The 25,757-nt window shown below is 56.0% G+C and overlaps 2 protein-coding genes across 11 annotated transcripts in view; both read right to left on the reverse strand.

Moving 5' to 3' along the window:
* Positions 1 to 4,791, reverse strand: part of CPEB1 (cytoplasmic polyadenylation element binding protein 1) — a 42,435-nt gene extending 37,644 nt beyond the window's left edge. For 3 of the 5 annotated variants that reach the window (XM_087743671.1, XM_087743670.1, XM_087743669.1), the window contains exon 1: positions 4,671 to 4,791. In XM_087743671.1, coding sequence (XP_087599797.1) covers positions 4,671 to 4,685 — 15 coding nt within the window. In that variant the 5' untranslated portion in view covers positions 4,686 to 4,791. The other 2 variants (XM_087743674.1, XM_087743672.1) reach the window with 2 other exon arrangements.
* Positions 4,792 to 5,985: 1,194 nt separating this feature from the next.
* On the reverse strand, positions 5,986 to 18,284 carry AP3B2 (adaptor related protein complex 3 subunit beta 2). 6 transcript variants are annotated; one of them, XM_087743598.1, is made up of 27 exons: positions 18,114 to 18,284; positions 15,485 to 15,560; positions 15,296 to 15,370; positions 15,065 to 15,160; positions 14,811 to 14,971; positions 14,634 to 14,700; positions 13,628 to 13,810; positions 13,333 to 13,509; positions 13,009 to 13,106; positions 12,661 to 12,715; positions 12,440 to 12,511; positions 12,210 to 12,272; positions 11,851 to 11,983; positions 11,659 to 11,768; positions 11,407 to 11,583; positions 11,136 to 11,322; positions 10,916 to 11,034; positions 10,576 to 10,687; positions 9,666 to 9,867; positions 9,416 to 9,593; positions 9,277 to 9,331; positions 8,813 to 8,919; positions 8,474 to 8,705; positions 8,286 to 8,370; positions 7,572 to 7,669; positions 6,703 to 6,841; positions 5,986 to 6,477 (listed from the first exon to the last, which is right to left on the reverse strand). In XM_087743598.1, exons 1-27 carry the CDS (start codon positions 18,224 to 18,226, stop codon positions 6,327 to 6,329), a joined length of 3,321 nt encoding a protein of 1,106 aa, XP_087599724.1. In that variant the 5' UTR covers positions 18,227 to 18,284; the 3' UTR covers positions 5,986 to 6,326. The 6 variants fall into 6 exon arrangements, with proteins under 6 accessions (XP_087599724.1, XP_087599723.1, XP_087599720.1 ...); XM_087743597.1 differs by having other exon boundaries at positions 13,333 to 13,512; XM_087743594.1 differs by having other exon boundaries at positions 9,416 to 9,867.
* Positions 18,285 to 25,757: the final 7,473 nt, after the last annotated feature.

The raw sequence follows: 25,757 nt of genomic DNA on the forward strand, positions 1-25,757 counted from the left end.
ACTTAATCTCTAACCAGCATTTTGGACTGAGGGCAGGTCTTCCCACCACCCAAGAGCAATTGCAGCAGAACTCTGCTCCTGAACATGCTGAGCAAACAGTATCACTATCAATTAGGACCCACATTAAAAAGAGCAGGAAGGCACAACCTTGCCAATCTTGGCCTCCGGAGGAGAATCCTTGCCATTAAGCAAATCGAGTTATAGCCAAATTCAAAGAACTGAATTGCAGCAAGGCTGAGAACAAGCCCCTGCTACTCCAAGACACACAGAAGCTCTAAATAGGGCCATTTGTACTTGTCAAGGAGACATTTAATACATCTACCTTTTGGATGTGTTTCTACAAGAGTTTTGGGCCTCACTTCCCCCACATTTCTCCCCCTGCTTCACCGACTAGCAAGCCTGAAGCACCGAGATGATTTTACTTTCAAATTGTCCCTTACTGGTCTTTCCAGTATGCGGCCTGTGGCAGAAGGCAGGTCTAAACAATTTCACATGGACACAGGAACTTTAGCCCAGCCTGAGTACAGGACTTGTATTCCCCCCCATCATGAGCAGTTTTACTGCCGTAACACATCATCCAGTAAGTTTTCTCCACACACACGAGCTTCCTCCCCCACCATTTAGCTAAAAAGCAAAGGAAACCTTGTCCTGGAAGCAGTAGGAATAAGCTACTGAATTGTCAACTCACACGATGCCTCCAGGCAGAAGCTGAACAATTGATTCAGGATTTCAGCCCATTTAAGACTATTAGCATCTATTCAGCACTGGAGCCCGGGATCTTTGTCTATTGAAAGGCTCAGCCTATCCCCAGATAAGGTCCTGGGACTCCGCAGGCACAATGCAGGAGCATTTACAAGCCAAGAGTAAAACAGGTAGGGCTGAAAGCAAGCTTCAGGCAAGAGGAAACAGGCAGAGCAAGCTTTAAGTCATCTTTATAAAAAGCAGCTGAGGAGTACAGAAGCTCAATTTAAGAAAGTATTGCCAGTCATCTTTAATAAAAAGTGCCGCATCAGGCTGCTTTGGCACAAGCATGAAACTCTCTATTCTACTCCTGTTACTGCTAAAGAACCACTTACAGCAGGAGGCAAAGCTTTTCCCTAGGAGCCTGTGCTAGGAAGACAAAAATAAACTCGAGCAGCAAACCAAACGCCTGACCTGTTCCTGCTCATTTAGCATTTGATGCTTCCCACAACTGGCAGCACCAGTCCTGCTACAAACAAGAACAGAAAACAGCAAGAGTAGGACCAAGCATGTCCTCAAAAATTCCTTCCACTCACAGAGCTTTTAACCTGAAGACTGTCAAGGGTATCCTAGAGATACTGCAAGCATCCAGGACACAAGAACTGGCATCCAGCCCCTTGTAGGAGGTGACTCGTGTGTCTATACCTTCCTCTGGCAAAGCTCACCCTCCTCCCTAAACCCCTAGAAGAGATCCTCCTTTGAGAGGAACTCTGCAGGTCTTCAAAGCACACAGGACCCAAACCATTCAGCAGCCTGGATACTCTGGTGGAGAGAGTTTGTAAACACATAGCTTGAGAATACGCCCATATCCTTTAGCCTCAACAGAGTTAATACCAAAGCACAGGGAAATACCATGCCTGAGGCTGTGTCCTCCAGAACCTGCTCCACTCTTCCATCCCCAAGCCAAGACAAGCAAAGGAGCACTCTTGAGCCCAGCTAGGATTAGCTTTCAGTGCTCCATCTTGAAGGATTTTGCAATAGTTAAACACAGGCTGCCTGTTCAGGCTTCTCTGGAAGTCTGCCACACAGCAGCAAGTACAGCTACAGCCCAGGCTCAAAGCTGGCAATCTCTGCTTTCACCGAGGCACAAGTCCCAGAGCATCAGTGGGTCCTCCTTCTTCAGGCCCCAGCAGTGACCTGGCACACCACATGAAACACCGGGGTGCAAACAGTGACCCAACAACAGCTGTTCTCAGCCAGTCCTGCCTGCTACAATGCACAATCCCAATCCAGGAGAGGGGACACCATTTTATCAGCACAGCCAGTAGAGGAGCAAGTGAAAACAGAAGTGTGATCCAGCTGACAGGTCATTTAAAGTCATCAGGAGTCAAACACTGCTTCCTGACACCTGGTAAGACACCCAGTCTCTGTGTAAGAGATGAGTTTTAGGGATGTTCCTAGATCAGAAAAACAAGACAGACATTTCAGTTCCCTGCAGGTAAGCATGCAGTGCCACAGAGCAAACAATTTAAAGGCTTCAGGTTATATCATTGTGGTAGATCTGGAACACAGACCCAAGAAGCATCACACAAAGACACACAGCAAGGTGGACCTCAGACAGGAATACAGTCCATCATATCCTGGCTCAGCTAAACCCTTGGCCAAGAACCCACATCCAAGCATGAAGATGCATCCCCAGGATGCTCTGAGGTCTCAAGGAGGGCACTGCCAGGCTCCAGACACCTCTAGCACTCCAAACAAAACACACCAGAGTGAGAAAGGGAGTGCTGGGCTTGGTTTGAAATAGGGAGGAGGAGTTTCCACTCCCTCAGAGTAACAGAAAGACAACCGATGAGCCTTACCACCATGGTAGAGAGCTCTTCTTGCTGGCTCTGCATCAAAAAGCCAGCAGCCGAAGCACAGCAGCTGTCAGGTCTCTGGAGTTCACACTCCATCAGCCCCAAGCAAACCCCATAGCTGCAGCCTGCAGTTTACCCACAGGATGTCCCACTCCAGAGACCCCCAAGAAACAAACATGCAGCAGCTCAATTAGTAGAGCAATGTACACCTGTGCAGCAAAAGCCATCAAAGATGTCCAAGGTAAGTGGAAACAAAGGTACCTCCACAGCCCCAAAGCAGACACACCAGTAGGAAACCTACAGATAATGAAATCCCAGGGCTAAGCAGAACCCACAGCATCACAACAGCACTGGCACAGGATTAGAGTATCTTAATCCTTAGGGAAGTCATTAAACACAGCTCAGCTGCCGGTATGGCCAAGACATGCATTAGCTCCCGGGGACACTCCAGAGCAGACAAAGGTCATCCACCTCAGCTACAATTCAGCCTTTGCTTTTTATGCCTGTCTTAGAAATCCCACCATGGCAGTGCCATGCTGATGCCCAAAAGGGTTCTCAGCACTGTAGGTACAGCCAAGAGGGCTCTGGATCCTGAGGCAAAATTTAAGATGCTGTTAAAATGGTGTCAGTCTCAACATAGTCAAGCCAAGATGGCTCCATACATTGATCAAAGGCAGCTCTAAAAGTCCCTTTTTACCAGTAATTTTTGTTTTCCAAGCTGAAGTCAGCTACACCAATAAAAAGCATAATATTGGCATAACTGTTCCTACCAAGCAACACCACTAACAAAGCAACAAGCTGACACATCTAACTCATCCCAAACAGGGTTAGGCTAGGCTGCATCAGCTCTCTCATCATCAGCAAAGCTGAGCTTAAGCAGCTCTCCCAGGGTTTACCATGTGGAGCAGGTCTTGAACACACCTGGCTGGAACAAGACTGGAAGGGATTTTGACAGTATTATTTTGCAGGGGAGCACTGACTTCAGAAAAACAATTTTGCCAAAACTCATGTTTTGAAATAAGTTTCCCTGCTGAGGTGCCTACTTTCTGGTATTTTTTTTTTTTGAACAAAACATTTTGAAGCTATCACTCAAACAGCTTTGGAAACAAGCAATATCACAGCTGCCTGTTTCAGCACATTATCAAAGCAGAGTAAGGTTTAGGGAGACTGTTCCAGTCAAGATAAACTGCAGCAAAGCAACAGGGATCCTGAAGCTCCACAGCAAACACAGCTCCCACCCTTTGCACAGCTCTCACTGGAGCCCCTCACCAACACTCCAGCTGCCAGCACACATGGTTAGCCTATCACAAAATCAGCCACAACAAGCATTAATTGGTTTTAGCTGTGAAATACTGAATGGTAAAAAAAGAACTTGTTTTTCAGAAGACTCTTGCATTTGCCCATACAGCACAGAGATTAGGGACTAAGTCCCCTGGGGTCACCAACAGAAGCCAGTCTTGCTACATGGAGCTTGCAGTCGCCTGGTTTAAGAGTAAAATAAGCACTCCATTCACTTTACACACTAAAAGAAGACAGTTTAGAAACGCTCAGAACTACCACTTGCTACCAAGCAAGACCATGGGTTCCCACTCAAGCCAAAACACACCCCACCATCACAAGCCAGAGCTCAGCACCTCCAGCTCAGCTTTAACTCCCCAATAACCTGGGATGAGAGCAACCACAGGCACTGCTTGTTGGTTGGACTAGGACCATTGGGTCTCCTCCAGTAATAGCTTCATTCCTGAAGGCAGCACCAGTCAGTTGATGGGTTGCCTGAGGTGAAGCTCCCTCAGAGCCTCTTGCTCCCTCGGGAGGGCGGGGAAGCCAGGCCTCAGGGCTTCGCTCAGCAACGGCGCCCCCCCTGAGTCCGGGCCCCGCCAGTCCGCTGACGGAAGGGGGGACACCATCCCCGCTCCGCCGCCGCCACACACTGAGAAAGGGCGGGAAACCACCTCAGCGCCGCTCCCCCCCTTCCCCCCTCCCTCACCTACCGCCAACGTGTGAAACCACGTGACGGGGGCGGCCTTAAAGGGGCCGCGCGCGCCGCCTCTCTCCTCCCTCCCGCCTCGGCTCCGGGAGGCTCCGGGGCCGCCGGCACGTGTCCCGTTCGCGCCCCCCCCCCCCCCTCACCGGCGGGAAGGCCATGGGCGGCGCTGCGGGCGGGCAAACCCCAGAGAGGAGGGAAGCGACAACGGCAGGCAGCCTTGCCCGCCCCGCCGGCTTTTATGGGCCACCGCCCCGCCGGGACGGGGGCGGGGGGGGGCGCTGAGGGGGAGGGGCCGAGGCGCATGCGCGCTGAGCCCGCCCGCCGCGTGGCGCCCCCCCGAATTACTCCTCCTCTATCCCGGCGTGCACCGCGCGGGGGGCTGGACGCGCGCCTGTTCCAGCGCTGAGGCGTTGTCGCTCCCTCTCCTCACGACGCCCGGCGGCGGCTTGACCCTCCCCGGGGCCTCCGTCGCGGGCAGCTCTCCACACGCAGGCTGTGGCGCTCGCTGTGCTCCATGTGAGGGGAGTGGGGCCCCAAGGGATTAAAACGGCTCCCCCCCCCCCCCCCAAGGGGGACGGGGTGGTGGCGGCACTGCCAGCTCCTGGCTTCAGCCCCCCCTGGGTGTGAGGCAGTGCTGAGCGCTCTGACTCTTGCCCCTGTCGTTGTGCAAATAGGCTTTTCTCCCTGGGAGCAAGTGCTTGACGCTCAGTGGTTGGTGGTGCTGCGGCTCTGACTGGCATTTTGTCACCGTTAAAAATAAAAGTGATTTTATCCCATCTCCTACCCGCGCGCTGGAAAAAGCAGAAAGCCCCTCACCCTTTTTGCAGCAGCAGAAGGGGTTGGACTTGAGACAATTTGGGGTTCAGGCCTTCCCATGTGTCCTTTGCTCATCTTCTCCCTCCAGTGCTGGGCCTGGCTCCCTGCTGGGCTGCAGCTTTGGAAAGGCAGAGCCAGGGCTTTCTTAAATCCCACCCAACCTGTGCTGGGAGGAGAGATCTTGATAAAGAGTCAAATTTCCTTTTTTTTTTTTCCCCAGTTTGGAGATGAAAAGCTTCCCGGAGCCAGCCCCAGGAATCCTTCCAGTGACACTGCAGAATAGACCCAGCCCTGACGTAGCAGGTATTTCTGCGGTCAAAGCACAAGCAGTTCGGCTTTGAATAAATAGCTGGAAACCTCCCAGGACTCCTCAGATCCGTGGTCAGGACCAAACACCTCCCACCCTCCACTGAGCCCCAGGGGGGTTTACCCCAACCCTCCGTGTTGGTGCTGGGTTTTCTCCAAGAGCCAGCAGCCATCCGATTCAAACAGTGCCACCCCCAGGGGACTTGCATGTCCCCAGTTGCCTACGGGATGGCTGGTCCCCTGATGTCCCCTGTTGCTGCCCCAGGGAGGCTGGCTTGGGGGCAGTTTGGGGCTGATCTGGCCGCCGTGCACACAGAGCAGAGGAGGGGAAGGGAGCAGGTTGGAGAAGAGCTTTATTGGGAGATCCTGGACATAATAAATAGGGGTTACACTGGGAGACGGTGGCAAGAGGCCAGGGGCTGGAGGCATGCTGTGCTCCTGTGGGGTCTGGAACTGCTGCCGCCCTTCTGAGCAGAACGTCACCCTGTGTCCCATCTGCCCCATCCCACTCCTTCCTCCCAGCAGCAAAGCCGGCCCAGGGGTCACTGCCTGCTGCCCCTCTGGGGATCAGGGCAGGGAGTAACCCAGCGGAAGTCAGGGCAGGGAGCATTTTGGGGAGTGGTGTGGGGCAGAGGTGGGTGGGAGGGTAGGGCTGTGGGTGCGGCAGGGCCTGGCCATCACTGCGCCAGGGCCTGGATGATGTCCTTCACCAGCATGGTGCCGATAACCATCTTCTCACTGTTGACGGTCAGCTGGGCCACGCCGCCCTCCCGTCGCTCCAGGGTGATGAGCACCAGGCTCCCGCTTGTCACTGTCTTGGCTGCGAACCTGCCCACCGGTGAACACAGGGCTTCAGGGCGAGCTGTCCCCCTGTCACCCTCCCATTCCCTGGGGTGCTCCACTGAGGAGGCATCTGCCACCCACGGCCACCGTCACATGTGGGTTCATGCAGGCTCCTTGTCCTAAAGGAAGCCCTGAGTGTCCCCGCTGTGATTCCGGTGGGACCAGAGGGGTGACAGCACCTGCCTGGTCCCAGTGTGCGGGTCCGGCTACCTGTACTCGTTGTCAGCACCGCAGGGCACGCGGCCCACATTGGCGGCTGAGGTCATTTGCTGGACGATGGCGTGGTCGCTCCGGCATTTCTCAGGCAGCGTCAGCTTCTCTGTGATCTCGCTCATGCCCGTCAGCTTCCCTGGAGCAGGCAGCAGAGGCACCTGCCCATCTCCAGCCATGCACCCAGTGGCCGTGTCCCTGCCGGGCCCTGTTTTGCCATCCCCAAACCAAGCCCCTCCAGCCGCCAGCTCCCTGCATCCAGGTCCCCCACGACATCCCGAACTGGCTGCCCTGCTTGCTCCTCTCCAGCCCAGCAGAGACGGATTCGGGAAAATCCTTCTTCCACAACCCTTCCCAAGCTCATCCCCATGTCCCTGCCTGGTGGCAGCAGCCACGTCCCTGGGGACGGGCTCCTCCGGTCACTGGCAGCGATGGGGTCGCTTGCTGCAGAGCACCGAGCACCTGCTGCTCAGCACAGCCGCCCATCCGTGGGGCCAGGGCAGGGACGCTGCTGCTCCAGGAGCACAGGGACGCAGGGCCAGGGTGTCCCCGTCACTCATCGGACACGGTGCTGGGAGCGCCAGGGGTGGCATGAGCCCTCCATGCTGTGCAGGGACCTGGCTGGGCCACTCTGGCGCCAGGGTGGTTGTCCCGACCCACGGGCCGGGGGGTGCAGGAGGGGGATGAGGGGAGCAAAGCTAGTCTAGGGGCTGGCCCAGTGGCCACTTACCCTCGCCCGGCCGCGCGAGGTGCTCTAGGGCCATGGCGAGGGCAGCAGAGGGGACAAAATGGGAGGTGAGCATCGGCGCTGGGGCAGCAGGTGCCCACGCGCCACCCTGTCCCTGTCTCCATCCCTGTCCCCCACTCACCCTGCTCCTTCTTGAACTCGTTCTCGCTCATGAAGACGGGGGCCATGAGCTCCCCCACGGGCGGCTGGATGGAGACGTAGAAGTGGCGTGTGTGGGTGCTGGGGAGACAGGCGGGTGACGGGGACACATGCTCAAAATGTACCCCCCAGGTCCCGCTTCCCATCCCTGCCCTGGGCAGGGGGCGGCTGCAGGGAAACTGAGGCACAAAACACCTTGGGAATAGGGGGAACCCAACAGGCCAGACTTGGCTGCTTCCACCTCCCTGTCCCCCGCAGGGACTCTGGTGCCTGTCCTGCTGTCCCCCTACCACCCCATGCCCATCCTGGTGTCCCCCCTTCCCTGGAAGGGCCCTAGTGCCCATCCTGCTGTCCCCTATCCCTCAGAGGGACCATGTTGCACTGTCCCCTGGGGGCTCTCCTGCTGTCCTCCATCCCCTGGAAGGATGTTGGTGCCTGTCCAGCTGTCCCCAATGCCCTGGGGCACCCCATGCCCTGTCCTGCTGTCCCCTGTCCTCTGGGGTAGCCCATGCCCTGTCTGGCTGTCATCTGTCCCCTGCTGCCTCAAGTCCCCTGAAGGAAGGTTGGTGCCCATCCCCCTTTCCCCATCCCCTGGAGCACCTGTGTCCTGCCCTGCTGTCCCCTGTCCCTGGAGCACCCCAAGCTGTCCCCATCCCCTGGGACACCCGTCCTGTCCTGCCCAGCACCAGGTGCTCACCACAGCTGGAAGTTGGCTGCCTGGGTGGAGTCGCAGAAGTCGATGCCCATCACCACGCTGGCCGTGTCCCCGGGCACCAGGCGCTCTGAAAGCACAGGACTGCCACCATGTCCCACGTCCCCTCCACCAGCCAACCTCTGTCCCCGTCCCCCCCTGCAGCATCGTGGCCATGCCGTGCTGTGCCATACCAATCTCGGGGAACTCCTGGATCCGCATGCCGGAGAGCAGCTTGGGCTCGCTGACCCGCAGGCTCTTCACCTCGGCATCAGTGTTGTTGGAGATCTGGATCTGGATGGCCACCATGTGGGGATCCCCCGGGAAGGGCCGGCGGCTGAAGCAGTACTCAACTGAGAGCCCCTCGCCCGCCATGCGGTGCAGCAGCTCGTAGGTCCTCACCGCGCCAAACGCCGGGCTCAGCAGCTGCGAGGGACCAAGGGACCGGCATGGGCTGCCGACCTGCTTCCTGAGGCCCCCAGGGGTGGCAGGGGTCCCAGGAGCCCCCTGGGAAGGACACTGGGGACACTTACGGCAGGTGCCAGGGAGGTGTCAGTGAGCATGAGGCCCTCCAGGTCAGTCACCAGGCTGGTGGAGACGATGCTGCTGGAGGGGACGGGCTGGGGAGGAGGAGGGGTGACTGCAAGGTGTGGGGGGAGGAAAGGGTTAACAGAGCTCTGATGAGCCACAGGCCCATGAGGACAGCTCTGGTGGCACACCTGCATGGGGACAACCCTGTAGGCACAACGCCACAGGCACAGCCACATAGGGACAATCCTATGGGCACAGCCCCAATGGGGACAGCCCCACTGGCACAGCCACCTGTCCCACAGCCATCCTCTGGGGACAAGAACAGCTCACCCCATTGGTCCCCATCCCAGCTCAGCAGCCCCCAAAGGACCTGCAGGACCCTGACGCCACCGGGGCGTGTGCCTGTGCCTCATTTTCCCCAGTGCCACCGCGACTGCCATCCCGCGTGCCCCGGGCAGCCACTCACAGTCATCCAGGTCGAGCAGGGAGATCTCCTTGGGGCCGGCCCTGCTGGTGGGGGGCTGTAAGGGGGCAGAGAGATGGGCGGAGTGTGAATGGGGGTGTGGGGGTTGCCGCACTGCCCTCCAACCCAGCCCGGCCCTCACCACCTTCCTCCGCTTGGCCTCCACCTTGGAGCCTGAGTCGGAGCCTGAGGAGCTGCTCTCGGAAGCACTGGCCTCCTCTGACGAGGTCTCAGCACAGCTCTTCCTCCCCTGCGACACCTTCTTCTTCTTGGCCTCCTTCGTCCCATCCTCCTCCTCCTCCTTCTCTTCCTCGCTCGCGCTGCAGGGAGAGCCTGGCTCAGGGGAGCCAGGGTGGGTTCGGCTGGGGGCACCCTGCTTTCCCAGGGGGTACCTGCCCACACTCCCTGGAGCTGCCTGCCGGGAGCTTTCCTTCTCCTTTCTCTTCGTCCTCTTCTCCTCCTCTTCCTCCTTCTCTGACTGCTCCCCACTGCCTTCCTCCTCCTCTTCCTCCTCCTCCTCCTCCTCCTCACTGCCGGAGCTGGAGCTGCCGGAGCTGCTGCTGCTGCTGCTTTCCTCACTGACGGACTCAGGCTCTGCGGAGGGCACAGCTCAGCCCTGCTGCTGCATCCCCCCACATCCCCACAGCTCCCTGCTGCATCCCACCGCATCCTCCCATCCTCCCACTGCATCCCACCATGTCCCCACACCCACTGCTGCATCCCCACTGCATCCCTGCATCCTTCTGCTGCATCCCTGCACCCCCCCCTGCATCTCACTGCATCTCCAGGTCCTCCTACTGCATCTCCACTGCATCCCCACATCCTCCTGCTGCCTCCCTCTGCATCCTGCTGCATCCCTGCATCCTCCCGCTGCATCCCTGCATCCTCCTGCTGCATTCCCGCATCCTCCTGCTGCATCCTGCTGCATCCCAGCACCCTCTGCTGCTTCCCACTGCATCCTGCTACATCTCCACATCCTCCCACTGCATCCCACTGTATCCCTGCATTCCTCCACTGCATCCCCACTGCACCCCTGCATCTTCCCGCTCCATCCCCGCATCCCCCTGCCACATCCCTCCATGTCCCCCGTCACGTCCCCACCACGATGGGATGTCCCCACTGCAATGTCCCCTGTCCGATGTCCCACCCTTGTGGCACCTGCCTGATGTCCCACCATGGCGTCCCTTGCCTGATGCCCCATCATGGTGGCTCCTGTCCCATGCCCCGCCATGGTGGCACCTGCTTGATGTCCCTGCCACAGTGACCCCTGCCCAATGCCCTGCCTTGCCACTGGGTCCTCACCACTGTCTGCTGACTCCGTGGGCCCTGACTCTCCCTCCGAGTCAGAGTAGAACGGTTTCTCCACCTTCTCCTTCCTCTTCTCCCGGCTGGTGCACTTGGTCCACTCAGGAACCTGCCGGCACAGGGTTGATGGAGTGAGGCCATCACCTATGGGTGGGGGGCCCAAACAGCAGCCCTTGCCCCCCTCCTGCCCCCAAGCAGGCGTGTGGGCACCAGAGAGGGGACATGGGGCAGCAGAGCAGCACCTGGGGCACCTTCTGGGGCTCTCCCAAGACCTTGAGATGATGCCCCCACCTTGGCCCACCCCATGCACCACTGCACCTCGGGGTGCTCCACGCACCTCCACATTCCTCACGGAGGGGTCGGGGGCCTCGTCTGGCCAGTCGGGCAGCTCCTGGTAGCCCACAGCCTTGGCATTGAGCAGGTGGGACAGGGAGCCCAGCTGGAAATGGTCCCTGTCTACAAAGGGATAAGAGGTGGCAGCAGCTCAGGGACAGCCATGCAGCACTGTGTTGACAGCTGACCCCATGTCCCCACACCCTCTGACCAGGGGTAGGTACCTTTGAAGGAGGACTCCAAGATGGGAGCGGGTTTTTGGGCCAGGAAGAGCTTTTTGGCATACTTGTTGAGGGCCCCGCTCTTCTCAGTGGGCACAATGAGCTGGCGGATGAAGCGAGCCCGGTCGCGGATGTCGTAATTCTGGTCGTACTTGGCCAAGTTGAGGACATACTGGGTCAGCAGCTTGCTCTGCACCAGAAGACATGCTCAGGGCCAGCCTCTCCCTCCCCGGTGGGGAAACTGAGGCACGCTGTTAGGCCATGTCCCCAGTACCTGCTTGGAGTTGGTCAGGTAGAGCTTAGCTGCCAGGTTGATGACCTGCAACTTGACGATGTCCTCCTCGTTGGTGAAGGACTTGGCCATCTTGCGCAGCACGTCAGGCGCGATCTTGGGCACATGCTCGCAGTACTCGCCGATGAGCCACAAGATGCTGGCCCGCGCCATCGGCACCTGCAAAACGCCCCCGGGCACGTGGCACCACTGCCACTCCCCTGGTCCTGCGGGCCATGCAACGCCCCAACCCACCTGGATGTTGTCAGTGAGCTTGGCCATGTGCTTGATGATTTCGCTGTGCTGGGCCGGCTGCATCTGCAGCAGCTTTTTGATGACCACCACAGATTCGGCCACCACCAGCTCTGCGGGGAGAGACCTGGCCTCAGCGGGGTCCTGCCCCGAAAGCGATGGAGGCCCCATTTCACCCCCACGGTGTGCACTCACCATCCCGGTTGGAGAGGAGCTGGACCAGGCCATTGAGGCAGGTGTCCCGCACCTTCCCGATGTTGGTGGCGCAGCGCCCAATGGCTTGGATGGTGGCTGCCACGAAGTCCTTGTCCATGCTGCGGATGTAGGTCTGCAAAGGCATGGGGGAGACACACATGTCACCCACATGCCAGTGCTGTGCATCCCACCATATGGTGGTCACATGTTGGGGCTCTTTGGAGCCACCCATGGGGTTGGTGTGGCCTCAGCCCACTCCTCCTGGTGGGGCTCTCCTCTGTCCCCTCCATGCTGGTGTTTTGGCACCCAGAGCCATGCCAGGGTGGCACCCTGGTGGCCTCAGTATGGCCATGGCATACCTGGAACTCCCGCAGGATGGTGGAGATGTTCGTCTCGTTGGCCAGGTTTGTGAGGACCTCCAGCTGTGGGAAAGAGGAAGAGATGGGCAGCATGGGGGCATGGTGCCAGGGCATGGGGTCATTGCTGTCCTCCTGTCCCCAGGGCACAGAGGACTGCTGCCCCACAGGGAAGGGCTCCATGAAGCCCCAAAGCCACCAGTGATGGGTTCTGCCAGGTGTTTCCAGCTCACCTTGAGGATCTTGATCTGCGTGGGGTCCGTGGAGCGGATGTAGAAGCTCTTCAGGTAGGGCTCGAACATCCCCTGCATGCAGAGCCATCGTTAGTGTCATCTCTGTCCCCGCCTCACTGAGGCCACCCACAGGCAGCTGGCCCTGGTGACCCTGCTGGCTAGCCCTCATCCACTCCAGAGTCAACAGGGTCAACTCCTCCCACATCGAGTCCGAGACTCACCCGCCGTTTGATGGACATGGTGGCCACATTCTGCAGCACGACATACTGCACCTCGCTGTGGAAACAAAGAGGGGGCCACCATCAGCAGGGCAGGGTCAGACCCCCCCAGCAAGTCCCTGTGAAAATGGGGCAGGACCCACCACCAGGCTGGTGCCACCACAATGCTGCCACCCCATGTCTGGACTGGCCCGGGCTAAAAAGCCCTCTTTTTTGGTGATTTGCCCCAGCCCGACATCCTTGTGGGGATGGGCTCTTCGGGGGGTCTCTCCCTGGGTCTTAGGGCTCCCCACAGGTCCCACCAACTGCAGTGGTGGGGTAGGGGGCCTCTACAACGCGGGTGCCACAGACCTGTGACTCCGCAGGAGCCGCACCAGTGCCTTGGCAATGACGCCAACCTCTGCTTTGGGTGCCAGGTGGAAGTAGAGCTGCGCCACAGCCATCACCACCTGTGGAGACACACCTGAGCGTCACCTGGCAAGCATGGGGACACCTTGGGATATGGCTGTGTCCCCCAGAGTCCCACCTGGCAGGATCTGGAGGAAGCCCATCCCTGGGGACACCCATTCCTGGGCAGCCCGGTGGCTCCTTGGCCGGTGGGGACATCCTGAGCCCAGGCTGCTGGACACCACCCGTGGCCTCTGGGGATGGACAGGGCTGGGGCAGGGGGCTCACCGCGGCATTGCGGCTCTGCAGCAGGGGCTTGGTGTTGCGCAGGAGCAGGCGGTGGTCAGGGTCCATGACGTAGGGCTTGCGCTTGGCCAGAGAGGCTGCCTCCACCTTGGCGTCCTTGGCATCCTCCTCTTCAGAGCCGTAGAAAGCCTTCTCGGCACTCTCCTCCAGCAAGGACTCCTGCTGGTAGGCGGGACACCTTGCACCCCTCCAACAGCACCTCCCCTTCACCCCACCTCCCCAGGGGATCTCAGGGCGTCCTGAACCTCCCAGGGCACCCTGAGGCTCCCGCACTCACATTCTGGTTGGGGCTGAGGAACTGGGTGCGTGCATAGCGGGTCAGCATATTGATGATGACCACCTGTCCCCACTCCTCCACGTCGATGAGCAGGTTGCAGAGCTTGCGGTAGTTCTTGTGGATGAGGTCGATGCGCTCTGGGCAGACCTCCTCAAATGCCATCACCACACTGCCGGCCACCAGCTGGGGAGGGAAAGCCTGGGGTGACTCACTGTGGTGGTGGCATCTTCATGATGATGCTGGTGTGGTGGGGATGGTGGCATCCCCATGAGGATGCCGACTCAGTAGGGATGGCTGCATCCCTGTGAGGATGCTGGATGAGTGGGCATGGTGGCATCCCCATGAGGATGCTGGTTTGGCAGAGACGGCTGTATCCCTACGAGGATGCCAGCTCGGTGGGGGCAGTGGTGTCCCTGTGAGGATGCTGGTGTGGTGAAGATGGTGGCTTCCACGTGGGGATGCCAGCTCAGTGGAGATGGTGGGATCCCCACGGTGATGTTGTCCTGCTGGTGACAGCAGCATCCCCACAAGGATGCCAGGTCTGCAGGGATGGCTGCATGCCTACGAGAGTGCCAATCTTGTGGAGGTGTCTGCATCCCTGTGAGGATGCTGGATCAGTGGGGACGGTGGCATCCCCATGAGGATGCTGGCTTGGTGGGGACAGTGACATCCCCACAAAGATGTTGGCTCTGGGGATGGCTGCATCCCTGTGTGGATATTGGATCAGCAGGGACAATGGCATCCCCATGAGCATGCCAGCCCTGCGGGGATGGCTGCATTGCCACGAGGATGCCATATCAGTGGGGACGGTAGCATCCCCATGAGGATGCTGGCTTAGTGGGGACTGTAGCATCACTGCAAGGATGCCCGCTCTGCATGGATGGCTGCATCCCCACAAGGACAGCAATTTGGTGGGGACACCTGCATCCCCACAAGGATACTGGGTCATCTGGGGATGGTGACATCCGCAGATTTAGGGACAGCGGAGACATCGTGCCCTGCTCACCGTGGTCTTGTCTGCCAGAAGCTTCTCGATCACTTCAATGAGCTGGTCCTTCTGGTCTGAGTCAAGGCTGTGAGGGAAGAGCAGGGCAGGTGCAGCCGGACCAAACAACCCCCCATCCCTGCCTGTCCCTACCTGCACCAAGCAGGCACCCCCAAAATTTAGCAGCCGACCCATTACCTGTACAGCTTGGGGATGGCATGGGCGGCTGTCTTGCGCACATATGGGGACATGTCCGAGGCAGCCTCCTTGATGGCCAACATCATGATGGGCACGATGATGGGCACGCGGATGCTGGAGAGGACCCGCAGGGCGCTGGCGCGGATTAGCTGGTTGGGGTCCTGTGGGGACATGCAGGGGGCTGCAGTGCAGCCGTGGGGGGCTTGCTGACACCCCCCCCCACGACCCACCTCTGGGTCCCCAAACCAGCTCACCTTGAGTCCTCGCTGGAAGGTGGAGATGGAGAGCAGGGCCAGATCCTGCTGCTCCTCTGCATAGCGCACCAGGTAGACGTACACCAGCTTCTTCACCTGCGGGGTGAAGGTGGTGGGGCCACCTCAGAGCCCCCCAAAACCCAACCCATCCCCAAAACCCTCCCGCAGGGGAGGCGCCAGACCCTGGGGACATCCATGGATGCCACCAGGGCCACCCAAGACCTTCCTCACCTCGATGTTCTTGCAGGCGACGTTTTTCACCACAGCTGGGAAGAGGTCGGAGGCATTTTTACCCCGGGCAATCATCTAGGGGGTAAAGGAGCAGCTTGACACCGGGCAGCCGGCATGGCATGGCACAGCACGGCACGGCTCAGCATGGCATGGCTCAGCACCAGCCCTGCTGGTGGCAACAACACCCACCGCCACAATCCTCTTCATGGCCTCCAGCTTGAGCGAATCCTTGTTGCTATCAAGCATCTCCTTGAGGTCATCATGCCTGCACCGCACCGGGGGAAAAAAAAATCCCATTTTCCGTTTTTAGGTATTTTTAACCATTTTTAGTCTTTTTTTTGCTCCCAGCCTGGCAACCCATCAGGCTGGCAACCTGACCCTTCGCCATACAATATTTATGGAGACAGGAGTTGGATGACAGCCAGGTGAAAGAGAAGCTGGAGGGACCGGCACGGTGCTGGCACTCAGCTCTGTCCCCATCCTGGGTGCTGGGATGAAGATCTCATCCCAGCCTGGCTCTGGTTGTCACCCTAGGATGTCCCCAAATCACTTCCCAGGGAGCAGGCACCCATCACCACCTCTAGCCTGGCCACCAGCCCAGCTTGGCTGGGTGTCCCTTGTCCCCTCCTGGGCATGGTGGCATGGATGCGCCGGTGCGCCCCAATGCAGAGCCCTTCCCTGGTCCCCTCTCTGGGCTGGGAAAATGCACCACCGTCCCCTTTTATAAGGCTGGTTGTCACCACTGTCCCCTCTTCTAAGGGACATCCATCCCCACCAAACTGGGGGGGACCTGCAAGGCTGCGTCCACCCACAGCAGCTGGGGGTGGCACCCATGGGACAATGCTCAGCCAGAGCCACCATCGCTGGAGGGTCCCGGGGGGCTCCTGGGAGGGGTCTTACCGCGGTGGTGGCCCGGTGCTGGTGGCCACCACAGGCTCGGGGCCAGTGAGTGGCCGCAGCTCGTCAGCTCGCAGGGTGCTGTAGCAGGCAGGCTGTCTGGCCTCAGTGGCCAGCACTGGGCTTGTCAACTCCTCGGCCGTGTCACCGCCCACTGGTGTTTTTGGCCGCCTGGCCGCCCCCACTGGTAGCTGCCGCAGCAGCTTCTGCACCGGCGGCAGGGACAGCATGGCTTCAGTCAGGGGTGGTGGCCTCTGGGACGGTGGCAGGGCTGTGGCCCCGCTCCTCCTCCCAGCACCGCCGGCTGAAATCTGATGCTGTTGTTGGGGTTGGGTTGCAGCCACAACCCTGACACCCTTCCCGGTGGATGAGGCCACCCCAGGGCGTCACATCCCAAGCGACACCTGTCCTGCAGCTGGGGCTTGGGGACATTGCAGGGAGCTCCTTCCCTGGGTGCTTTTTGTGGCTCAGTCCTGGCCAGGGACCCCATGTCATGATGGGACACCCACCTGGGTGGTGGGGTGGCAGGATGGGACACCTGTGGGGGTCCCACCTGGGTGATGCAGTGGCACCTGGGGGACATTTCTCTTGCCCCATGCACCATGCATGGCTCATGGTGATGGGGACAGATCTGGTGTGGCCACAAGGGGACAGGCTCTGGGGAAGGGCAGCACACCGGTGATGGGGACACTGCCAGGGGGGCAGGGATGGGGGGAAACTGCCAGACTGGGGGACACTGCCAGGGGGCCAGTGATGGGGGGACACTGCCAGAGGGGGGGACACTGACAGTGGGGGTCAGGGTCAGGGGACACTGCCAGACTTGGGGACAGGGGAACACTGCCAGACTGGCGGACATTGCCAGGGGGTCAGAGATGGGGGGATCTGGCCAAACTGGGGGACAGTGTCAGGGGCTCATGGAAAGGGGGGACATTGTGAGATGGGGACACTTCCAGCGGGTCATGGATGGAGGACACTGCCAGCCTGGGGGACTGCCAGCAGGGTGGGGATGAGGGGACACATCCAACCTGGAGGACAATGCCAGTGGGTCAGGACTGGGGTGTCACAGCCAGACTGGGGGACGCTATCAGGCGGTAATGGATGAGGGACACTGCCAGAGTGGGGGACACTGCCAGGGGGTCAGAGACAGGGGTTACATCCAGACTGGGGGACACTGCTGGGGGGGTCAGGGTTGGGGGACACTGCCAGAGTGGGGGATGCTGCCAGACGGGGGGACACTGCTGCGGCATTAGGGAGGGGTCCAGGGATGGGGGACACTGCCTGAATGGGGGACACCATCAGCGAGTCAGGGACGGGGGGACACTGCCAGACTGAGGACACTGCCAGCAGGTCAGGGTGGAGGACACATCCAGAGCAGGGGACACTACCAGGGCTGAGGGGACAAAGGGACACACCCCTTCTTCTGTTTCCCTACCCCCCCCCAGCCTGCCCCACACACGGGTGACATTTCTCAGCCCCGCCCCCCCCGGGGACCTCGGCAGGTCCCCGGGGCCCCCCCCGTGAAAGCCGTGGGAGCCAGCAGAGCCTGGGCACACACACGACACGACAGTGGGGGCTCACCGCACATTCACCCCCGCCACACGGGCTCCGAAACCCCGCCGTTTTCCCCCAAAACCCTCCCTGGCCTTTGCAACCTGCAGCCGCGGTGGCATGACCGCGTCCCCTGTCCCCATCCTCGTCTTCATCCCCATCCCCATCCCCATCCTCATCCTCATCCTCATCCTCATCCTCATCCTCATCCTCATCCTCATCCTCATCCTCATCCTCATCCCCGTCCCCACCCCGGGGACCGCGGCCAGCCCCGGGTCGGTTACCACGGCGCCGGCGGGGATGGCGGTCAAGGCCCGCGGTGGCGGCCACTCCCCCGCCCGGGCCCGGCCTGTCCCCCCGCGGCCTCCCCCACCTCTTGTAGTCGGAGGAGAAGATGCCGCCGCTGGCGGGATCGTGGCCGTACTCGGGCTCCCCCAGGCTGGAGGAGCCCCCCTTCTCCTCCCCGTAGGCCGGGCTGGCCGCCATGGCGGCGGGACGCGGTCGGGCTGCGGGCGGTCGGGACGGCGGGACTGATGTCAGCGGCGTGCGGGAGCGGGCCCGCCCTGACGCTCCCCACGCTCCGGGGGAGCTCGGCTTCGGGGGGGCAGCGCCCAGGCGGCTCGGGCCCTCCCCAGATCGGGGGGGTTGGGGTGGGAGGGGGCTTCGCACCCCCAAAAAGGGGTCCCCAGCCTTGCACCCCCCGACCCGCATGGCTTTGGGTGCCAGGCAGCGGTAAAATGGGCATCATTCGGGATGTTAGTAGTAGTAGCATTTGGGACCTGATTATATAGTATCTATCATATAGGTCATATATCATACATCATAATAGAATATACATATTTACATTATATTATATTACATTATATTACATTATATCATATCATATCATATCATACCATAGCATATAATATTACCTCATCTCATCTCATCTCATCTCATCTCATCTCATCTCATCTCATCTCATCTCATCTCATCTCATCTCTTACATTACATTACATTACATTATATATTATATACTATATATTATCTACTAAAGATTATGCACTATATACTATATATTACATGTTATATATGACATTACATTGTATTAACTTACTGATTACATTAATTCTGTTGTATTATATATATTCCATATTCTATCATACTATATTATCCATAATCCATTCTACATTTTGCTATATGTTATATGTTAAATGTTATGTGTTATATATGTCATATGCTATACAATTTTGTATTATATTGCAGATTATATTAATTCTATTCTATATCCTATATGCTATATCCTATATCCTATATTCTATCATATTACATTATCTATTATAAATTATATAGTATATGGTATATAGTATATTATATTATGATGTATGATATATATGATATGTATTGTATTAAAATATATTATTTATTCTTATTATATATATTAGTGATGTTGTTGTTCTTGCTGCTGCTGCTGTTGTTGTTATTATTATTATTATTATTATTTTCTTCACAGGTGATTATTGATATTGGCAGATATTTCAGTTATGATTTTTCTTTGCAGCTAACAAGCCCTGAGATGCTGGTTGCCAGCCGGGCAGCTCTCTCACCCCGTCATGCAGGAGTGAGGCAGCAAGGGAAAATCGGGACATTTTAGGTAGCAAAATTTAATAAATCTAATTAATGCATGGTGATTAAGATCCAGCAAGTGGAAAGCAATCTCTGATCCCCTGCCCCTCCTGCCCTGTGCAGATGTGACACCCACCAGCGCTGGCAGCTGGAGCCCAGCCCTCCTGGGGACCCCAGCCCCCTTTAGAGACCCCAGCCCTGTTTGGGGACCCCGCAGGGCTCCCAGGGACCCCAGCATTGCTTATGGACTCCAGCCCTCCCAGGGACCCCTCCTTCCTGGGGACCCCACAGCCCTCCCAGGAATCCCGGCCCTGCTTGGGTCTTAGACCTCTTTGGGGACCCCGCAGCTCTCCTGCAGACCACAGTCGTGTTTGGGGACCCCAGCCCCCCTGGGGACCCAGCCATCCCAAGGACCCCACAGCCCTCCTAGTTACCCCAACCCTCTTGGGGACTCCTGCCCTCCCAAAGACCCCAGTCTTCCCAAGGACCCCCAACCCTTCTGGAGCCACCAGGAGCCCACAGCCCTCCCATGGACCCCACAGCCCTGCCGGGGAGGGCTGACACTGGGGATACTCACAGCCCTTGTCATACAGGACTTGTGGTGGTGTGGTCCCCCTGCCCTCCTCTGGACCACCTTACGATCACAGGGACTCCTGTCAAGGCTGGGCCTTTGAGCAATGAGTCTGGTGATCAGGCACCCCTTGGTTGTACCAGGCACTCTTGCATGGCTGAGCTGGGGAACAAGAATGCCTTGATCCCACCTGGCATAATCAGTCACCCCCTGGCAGCACAGGAACATATCATTGTGGATTGTAGCTCAGGCGGATCAGTATGGGAGGATCGTACCTGCCTTGCTGAAGTTAAGGAGAACTCAGCAATTACTGACCGGAGCTGTGGCCAGAATGGAAATTTACTGATGCTTAAAGTGAATAATCTCACAACCCTATAAACAGTGGTACCAAGGGAGACCCTTTGAGCTGTCCTGGACCGCAGCAGGCTGAACCAGAATCTCCCTCTGAGCTCTGGGACACCTCCCAGAGCTGCAAACTCTTAAGTTTGCATACAGAGGCCTGGCAACAGGACCTGGGCTGATCTCCAGCACCCTTCACTCCTTGAGGCTCAACCTTTGCCTGTTGAGACAATCATTTGAAGTGAATATTTCACTGAACTCGAGGGGAATTTTTAATAGGTACCTTTATCTATGCATACCAAACTCACAAAGGATTTTAAGAGGTACCTTTATTAGGCCTATTTTGTGATTGTGTGTGTGAGAATCAATTAAAATATCGTAGTAAACTTTATTTAATCACTTTGTAGATGCTAGAGTAACCAATGACTAGTTACTGCTAAATTCTTGTGAGTCTCTCCTTACTGTGAACAAACCTTAAGTCGCTGCTAAATACATATAAACCTTAGCCATAAACTGTTGACCAAGACTGAGACTAGGGTTGGATCCAGCCACACATAGGTTCCTCTCTGAAAGGAGTTTAGAAAGCAAGGGGGTCCATTCTGAACCTCGTGACTCAATGGGAGGGCCTCCTTTACCCCCCTTGTATTTCCTTCTATCTCAATCTTCCCTTCTCTCTCTCCCCGCGCCATATATTTCATTCATTTAATAAGTAATAGAGTGAACCTTGCCATCAAACTTTGTTAAATCACCCCTTTATAAATTTCTGTTAAAATCATTATTTGCAAATATCTTTGGCGGTGATTATTTAAGCGACATAACCGCTTATTCGCGACAGGACTCCATATAGCAGCTTTCCACCTCCACTGCTTCCCCACAAGATGACAGGACCCATCAGTGAACAGGTCATATTGCTTCTCATTTTCTGGTAGTTTATTATACGGTGGGGCCTCTTCAGCATGTGTCACCTCCTCCTCTGGCGATATTCTGAAATCTTTGCCTTCTGGCCAGTCCACAATCACTTCCAAGATTCCTGGGCGACTGGGGTTTCCTATTTGAGCCCGTTGTGTGATCAGTGCGACCCACTTACTCCATGTAGCATCAGTTGCATGATGCGTAGAGGGGACCCTCCCTTTGAACATCCAGCCCAGCACTGGCAGTCGGGGTGCCAGGAGGAGCTGTGCTTCAGTACGAACCACTTCCAAAGCGGCTCAAACCCTTTCATATGCTGCCACTATCTCTTTTTCAGTTGGAGTATAGCCAGCCTCGGATCCTCTGTATCCCCGACTCCAAAACCCCAGGGGTCAACCTCGAGTCTCCCCCAGTGCTTTCTGCCAGAGGCTCCAGGTAGGGCCGTTCTCCCCAGCTGCATTGTAGAGCACATTTTTTACATCTTGTCCTGCCCGGACTGTGGCCCAAGGGCTACTGCGTGAACTATCCCCTGTTTAATTTTTTCAAAGGCTTGTCGTTGCTCAGGGCCCCATTTGAAATCGTTCTTCTTCTGAGTCACTTGATAGAGAGGGCTTATGATCAGACTGTAATTTGGGATATGCATTCTCCAAAAACCCACAACGCCCAAAAAAGTTTGTGTTTCCTTTTTGCTGGTTGGTGGAGACATGGCTGTTATTTTGTTGATCACATCCTTTGGGATCTGATGATGTCCGTCTTGCCATTTTACTCCTAAAAACTGGATCTCCTGTGCAGGTCCCTTGGCCTTACTTTTTATGGCAAAGATCCAGAAGGATTTGGACTATTTTCTTCCCTTTCTCAAAAACCTATTCTGCTGTATTGCCCCATATGATGATGCCATCAATGTATTGCAAGTGTTATGGAAACCCACCCTGCTCCAGTGCAGTCTGGATCAGTCCATGGCAAATGGTGTTTCCACCCCTGGGGCAGTCGATTCCAGGTGTACTGGACACCCCTCCAAGTGAAAGCAAACTGTGGCCTGCACTCTGCCGCCAAAGGGATAGAGAAAAATGCATTAGCAATGTCAATGGTGGCATACCACTTGGCTGCCTTTGACTCCATTTCGTATTGAAGTTCTAGCATGTCCGGCATGGCAGCGCTCAGTGGTGGCGTGACTTCGTTCAGGCCCCGATAGCCTACTGTTAGTCTCCACTCTCCGTTAGACTTTTGCACTGGCCATATGGGACTGTTAAAAGGTGAGCAAGTCTTGCTGATCACGCCTTGGCTCTCCAGTTGATGAATCAGCTTATGGATGGGAATCAGGGAGTCTCGGCTGGTGTGATATCGCCGCCGGTGCACGGTTGTGGTAGCAATTGGCACCTGTTGGTTTTTGACCCTCAGCAACCCCACAACAGAAGGGTCCTTCGAGAGACCAGGCAGGGTAGACAGCTGTTTAATTTCCTCCATCTCCAAGGCAGCTATGCCAAAAGCCCACCGGTACACTTTTGGGCCCTTGAAGTACCCTCTCCTGAGGTAGTCTATGCCAAGGATGCATGGAGCTTCTGGGCCAGTCACAATGGGGTGCTTCTGCCACCCCTTCCCGGTTAGGCTCTCTTCAGCCTCCAATATAGCCAGCTCTTGGGATCCCCCTGTCACTCCAGAAATACAGATGGGTTCTGCCCCTTTATAGCTTGATGGCATTAGGGTACGCTGTGCACCCATGTCCACTAAAGCCTTATACTCCTGTGGGTCTGATGTGCCAGGCCATCCAATCCACACAGGCCAGTAAACCCAGTTGTCCCTTTCCTCCATGTGGCTGGAGGCAGGGCCCCTCTAGTCCTGGTCATAGCATTCATTACTCACTTCTTGTAAATGCGAATCAGAAGTCCCTTTATTAAGATCGGAAGCAAAATCAGCTCTTCTACTCTGTCTGGGGAACTGCTCACTGGAAACTGGAGCAGCAATTTTCCTGGGAGAACCACCTTTTGTAGTTGTTTTTCCCTGCAACTCACGTACCTGTGCCTCTAGGGTCGAGGTAGATTTTCCATCCCACTTCCTTGTGTCCTCTCTGTGGTCATGCAGATAAAACCACAGGGCTGCCTGTGGTGCGTATCCACTATATCTTCTCTCTTGAGCAGAGGGACACTTACTCCTAATGGCTGAGATGCTGGTCTGTACAGGTGAGGAGTAGGACATGTCCTCTTTGAGTTGCTGGAACTCCCGGGACAGGTTTTCCACAGCCGAGACACAGGCCTGTAGGGAGGAAGAGAGACTTTCTTCATATTGTCGGAGTTGGTCAGCCAATTCATCCACTGTCTGTTCCTCTCTGTCCTTCCATGTCATTACTGCCAATGAGTTTACGTGCAACACTGGTGTGTTCCATACAAACTTCGGCCACATGGGTTGTGTGCACGGGACTTCATCTGGATCTTTGGATAACTGCTCATTGTCCAGGTCACTATAAATCACCTCCAGCATGGCTAATTCCCTGAGGTACTGGACACCTCTCTCCATGGTGGTCCACTTGCCTGGGTGACATATAACATCTTCCTTGAGGGGATACCTTTCCTTCATGCCTGACAGGAGTTGCCTCCAGACGCTGAGGGCTTTTGCCCCTTTTCCAATCGCTTTGTCAATGCCGCCTTCCATAGAAAGGGATCCCAGCTGCTTGGCTTCCCTGCCCTCTAATTCCAGGCTACCAGCCCTGTTATCCCAGCATTGGAGCAGCCAGGTGATGATGTGCTTGCCTGGACAATGACTGAAATCTTTTCACATATCTCACACCTCACTCAGGGACAGGGATTGGGTGGTTACCATCTCATTTATGGGTTCTGCCTCTTCCTCCTGTTCTCGTGACGGCCCTCATTCATTATTATCCGTTACTAAATGAGCTTTCTTGTGTATTTTTTCTTGTGTATAGGGGTGACTGATACCAGCACGGGTTGATTCTCTGGTGTAGCCACAGTGCCTGTCGCAGGTGCTTCTGTAGCCGCAGTGCCTGTCACCGAGGCTGGTGTAGCTGCAGTGCCTGTAGTTTTCTTATCAGATCCAGAGATCTTCTCTTCCCCTTGAGGGTTCTGAATAATGTTGAATCGGGCTTGGTAGGCATGGGCCAAGCCCCAGCACATTGCAGTGATTTGTGTCTCGCTGGAGTTGCCAAGGTGACAACATACTTTTTGCAAATACTTTACTAGTTTTTCAGGATTCTGCACTCGTTCAGGGGTGAAGTATTCAAAAAATGTGTGGATGTGGTGCTTAAGGACGTGGTTTAGCGGTGGACCAGGCAGTTAGGTTAACAGGTTGGACTCGATGATCTCAGATGTCCTTTCTAACCTTAACGATTCTATGATTATATGAAGTTCCAAAACACTAGAGGTGCCCACTGTCCCAGGTACTTGCCCATACTATCCCACACACCCTGCCACTCATAACTATCCACCTTAGGGCAGATCTCTGGATGATATTCTTAAACTGCTTATTAACCTTAGACAAAGCCAAAACAATATTCCCAAGAAATACCAACAGATATATCTTAACTACCCAAGGATGTTCAAGATACTGAAAAGTTGTTATAATGCAGGAGGAAACATCATAGAAGAAGGCAGCAAAGGCAGCAAAAATAATTCTGTATTTCCTCCATAAAAAACCTCTCAGAGGAAGAGGTATAATTGCTAATTGTCTCCATGAGGTGGTACCCGAAGTACAGTAATGGCCTCACTACAGAACCCAAATACCAGATAGAGCGCAAGCTCAGTGTTTTAATAACAAATGTCCCAGGCAAAACATCACTAATCATTGCAGAGCACAGCAAACTGCAAAACCCATCACCAATCTTTAACACATACCACAAAACCAAGAGCATGGTGCAGATCAGGTAGACTAATACTGAGAACAGATGAATCAATATTATGACAAGCAACTCTTAACAGATACAAATTCCTTAATAAACTTTGGTTAATCTATTATTATCACAAACCCTTCGAACCCCACATTGGGTGCCAAAAAGGACTGTCATGGTTTAACCCCAGCCAGCAACTAAGCACCACACAGCCACTTGCTCACTCCTCCCCAACAGCGGGATGGGGGAGAGAATTGGAAAGGTAAAAGTGAGAAAACACATGGGTTATGAACAGTTTAATAACTGAAGGAAAATAAAATAGAATAGTACTAACAGTAGTAGTAGTAAGAATGATAATAATAATATAATAATAATACAAGAATAATATACAAAGCAAGTGGTACACAATACGATTGCTCACCACCCACTGACTGATGCCCAGCCCATTCCCAAGCAGCAATCGCCACCGCCTGGCCAACTCCCCCAGTTTATATACTGAGCATGACGTCCTATGGTATGGAATAGCCCTTTGGCCAGTCTGGGTCCTGGCTGTCCTGGCTGTGCACCCTCCCAGCTTCTTGCTGGCAGGGGAAGCTGAAAAGTCCTTGATTAGTGTAAGCGCTATGTAGCAACAACTAAAATATCAGTGTGTTATCAACATTATTCAGATACTAAATCCAAAACTCAGCACTATACCAGCTACTAGGAGGAAAATTAACTCTATCCCAACTGAAACCAGGACACCTTAGCTGTGCCCC

The sequence above is a fragment of the Nipponia nippon genome, unplaced genomic scaffold (genome assembly GCF_047370975.1).
Source record: "Nipponia nippon isolate SJK-2023a ecotype South Korea unplaced genomic scaffold, ASM4737097v1 scaffold_9, whole genome shotgun sequence".
NCBI lineage: Eukaryota > Metazoa > Chordata > Aves > Pelecaniformes > Threskiornithidae > Nipponia > Nipponia nippon.

Coding starts and splice junctions, on each gene's coding strand:
- AP3B2 (XM_087743592.1), bottom strand. CDS start 18,226: ATGGCGGCCAGCCCGGCCTACGGGGAGGAGAAGGGGGGCTCCTCCAGC. Junction 13,107..13,332: donor TGCAGAGCCGCAATGCCGCG/GTGAGCCCCCTG, acceptor GTGTCTCCACAG/GTGGTGATGGCTGTGGCGCA. Junction 7,670..8,285: donor GCAGCCAACTTCCAGCTGTG/GTGAGCACCTGG, acceptor CTGTCTCCCCAG/CACCCACACACGCCACTTCT.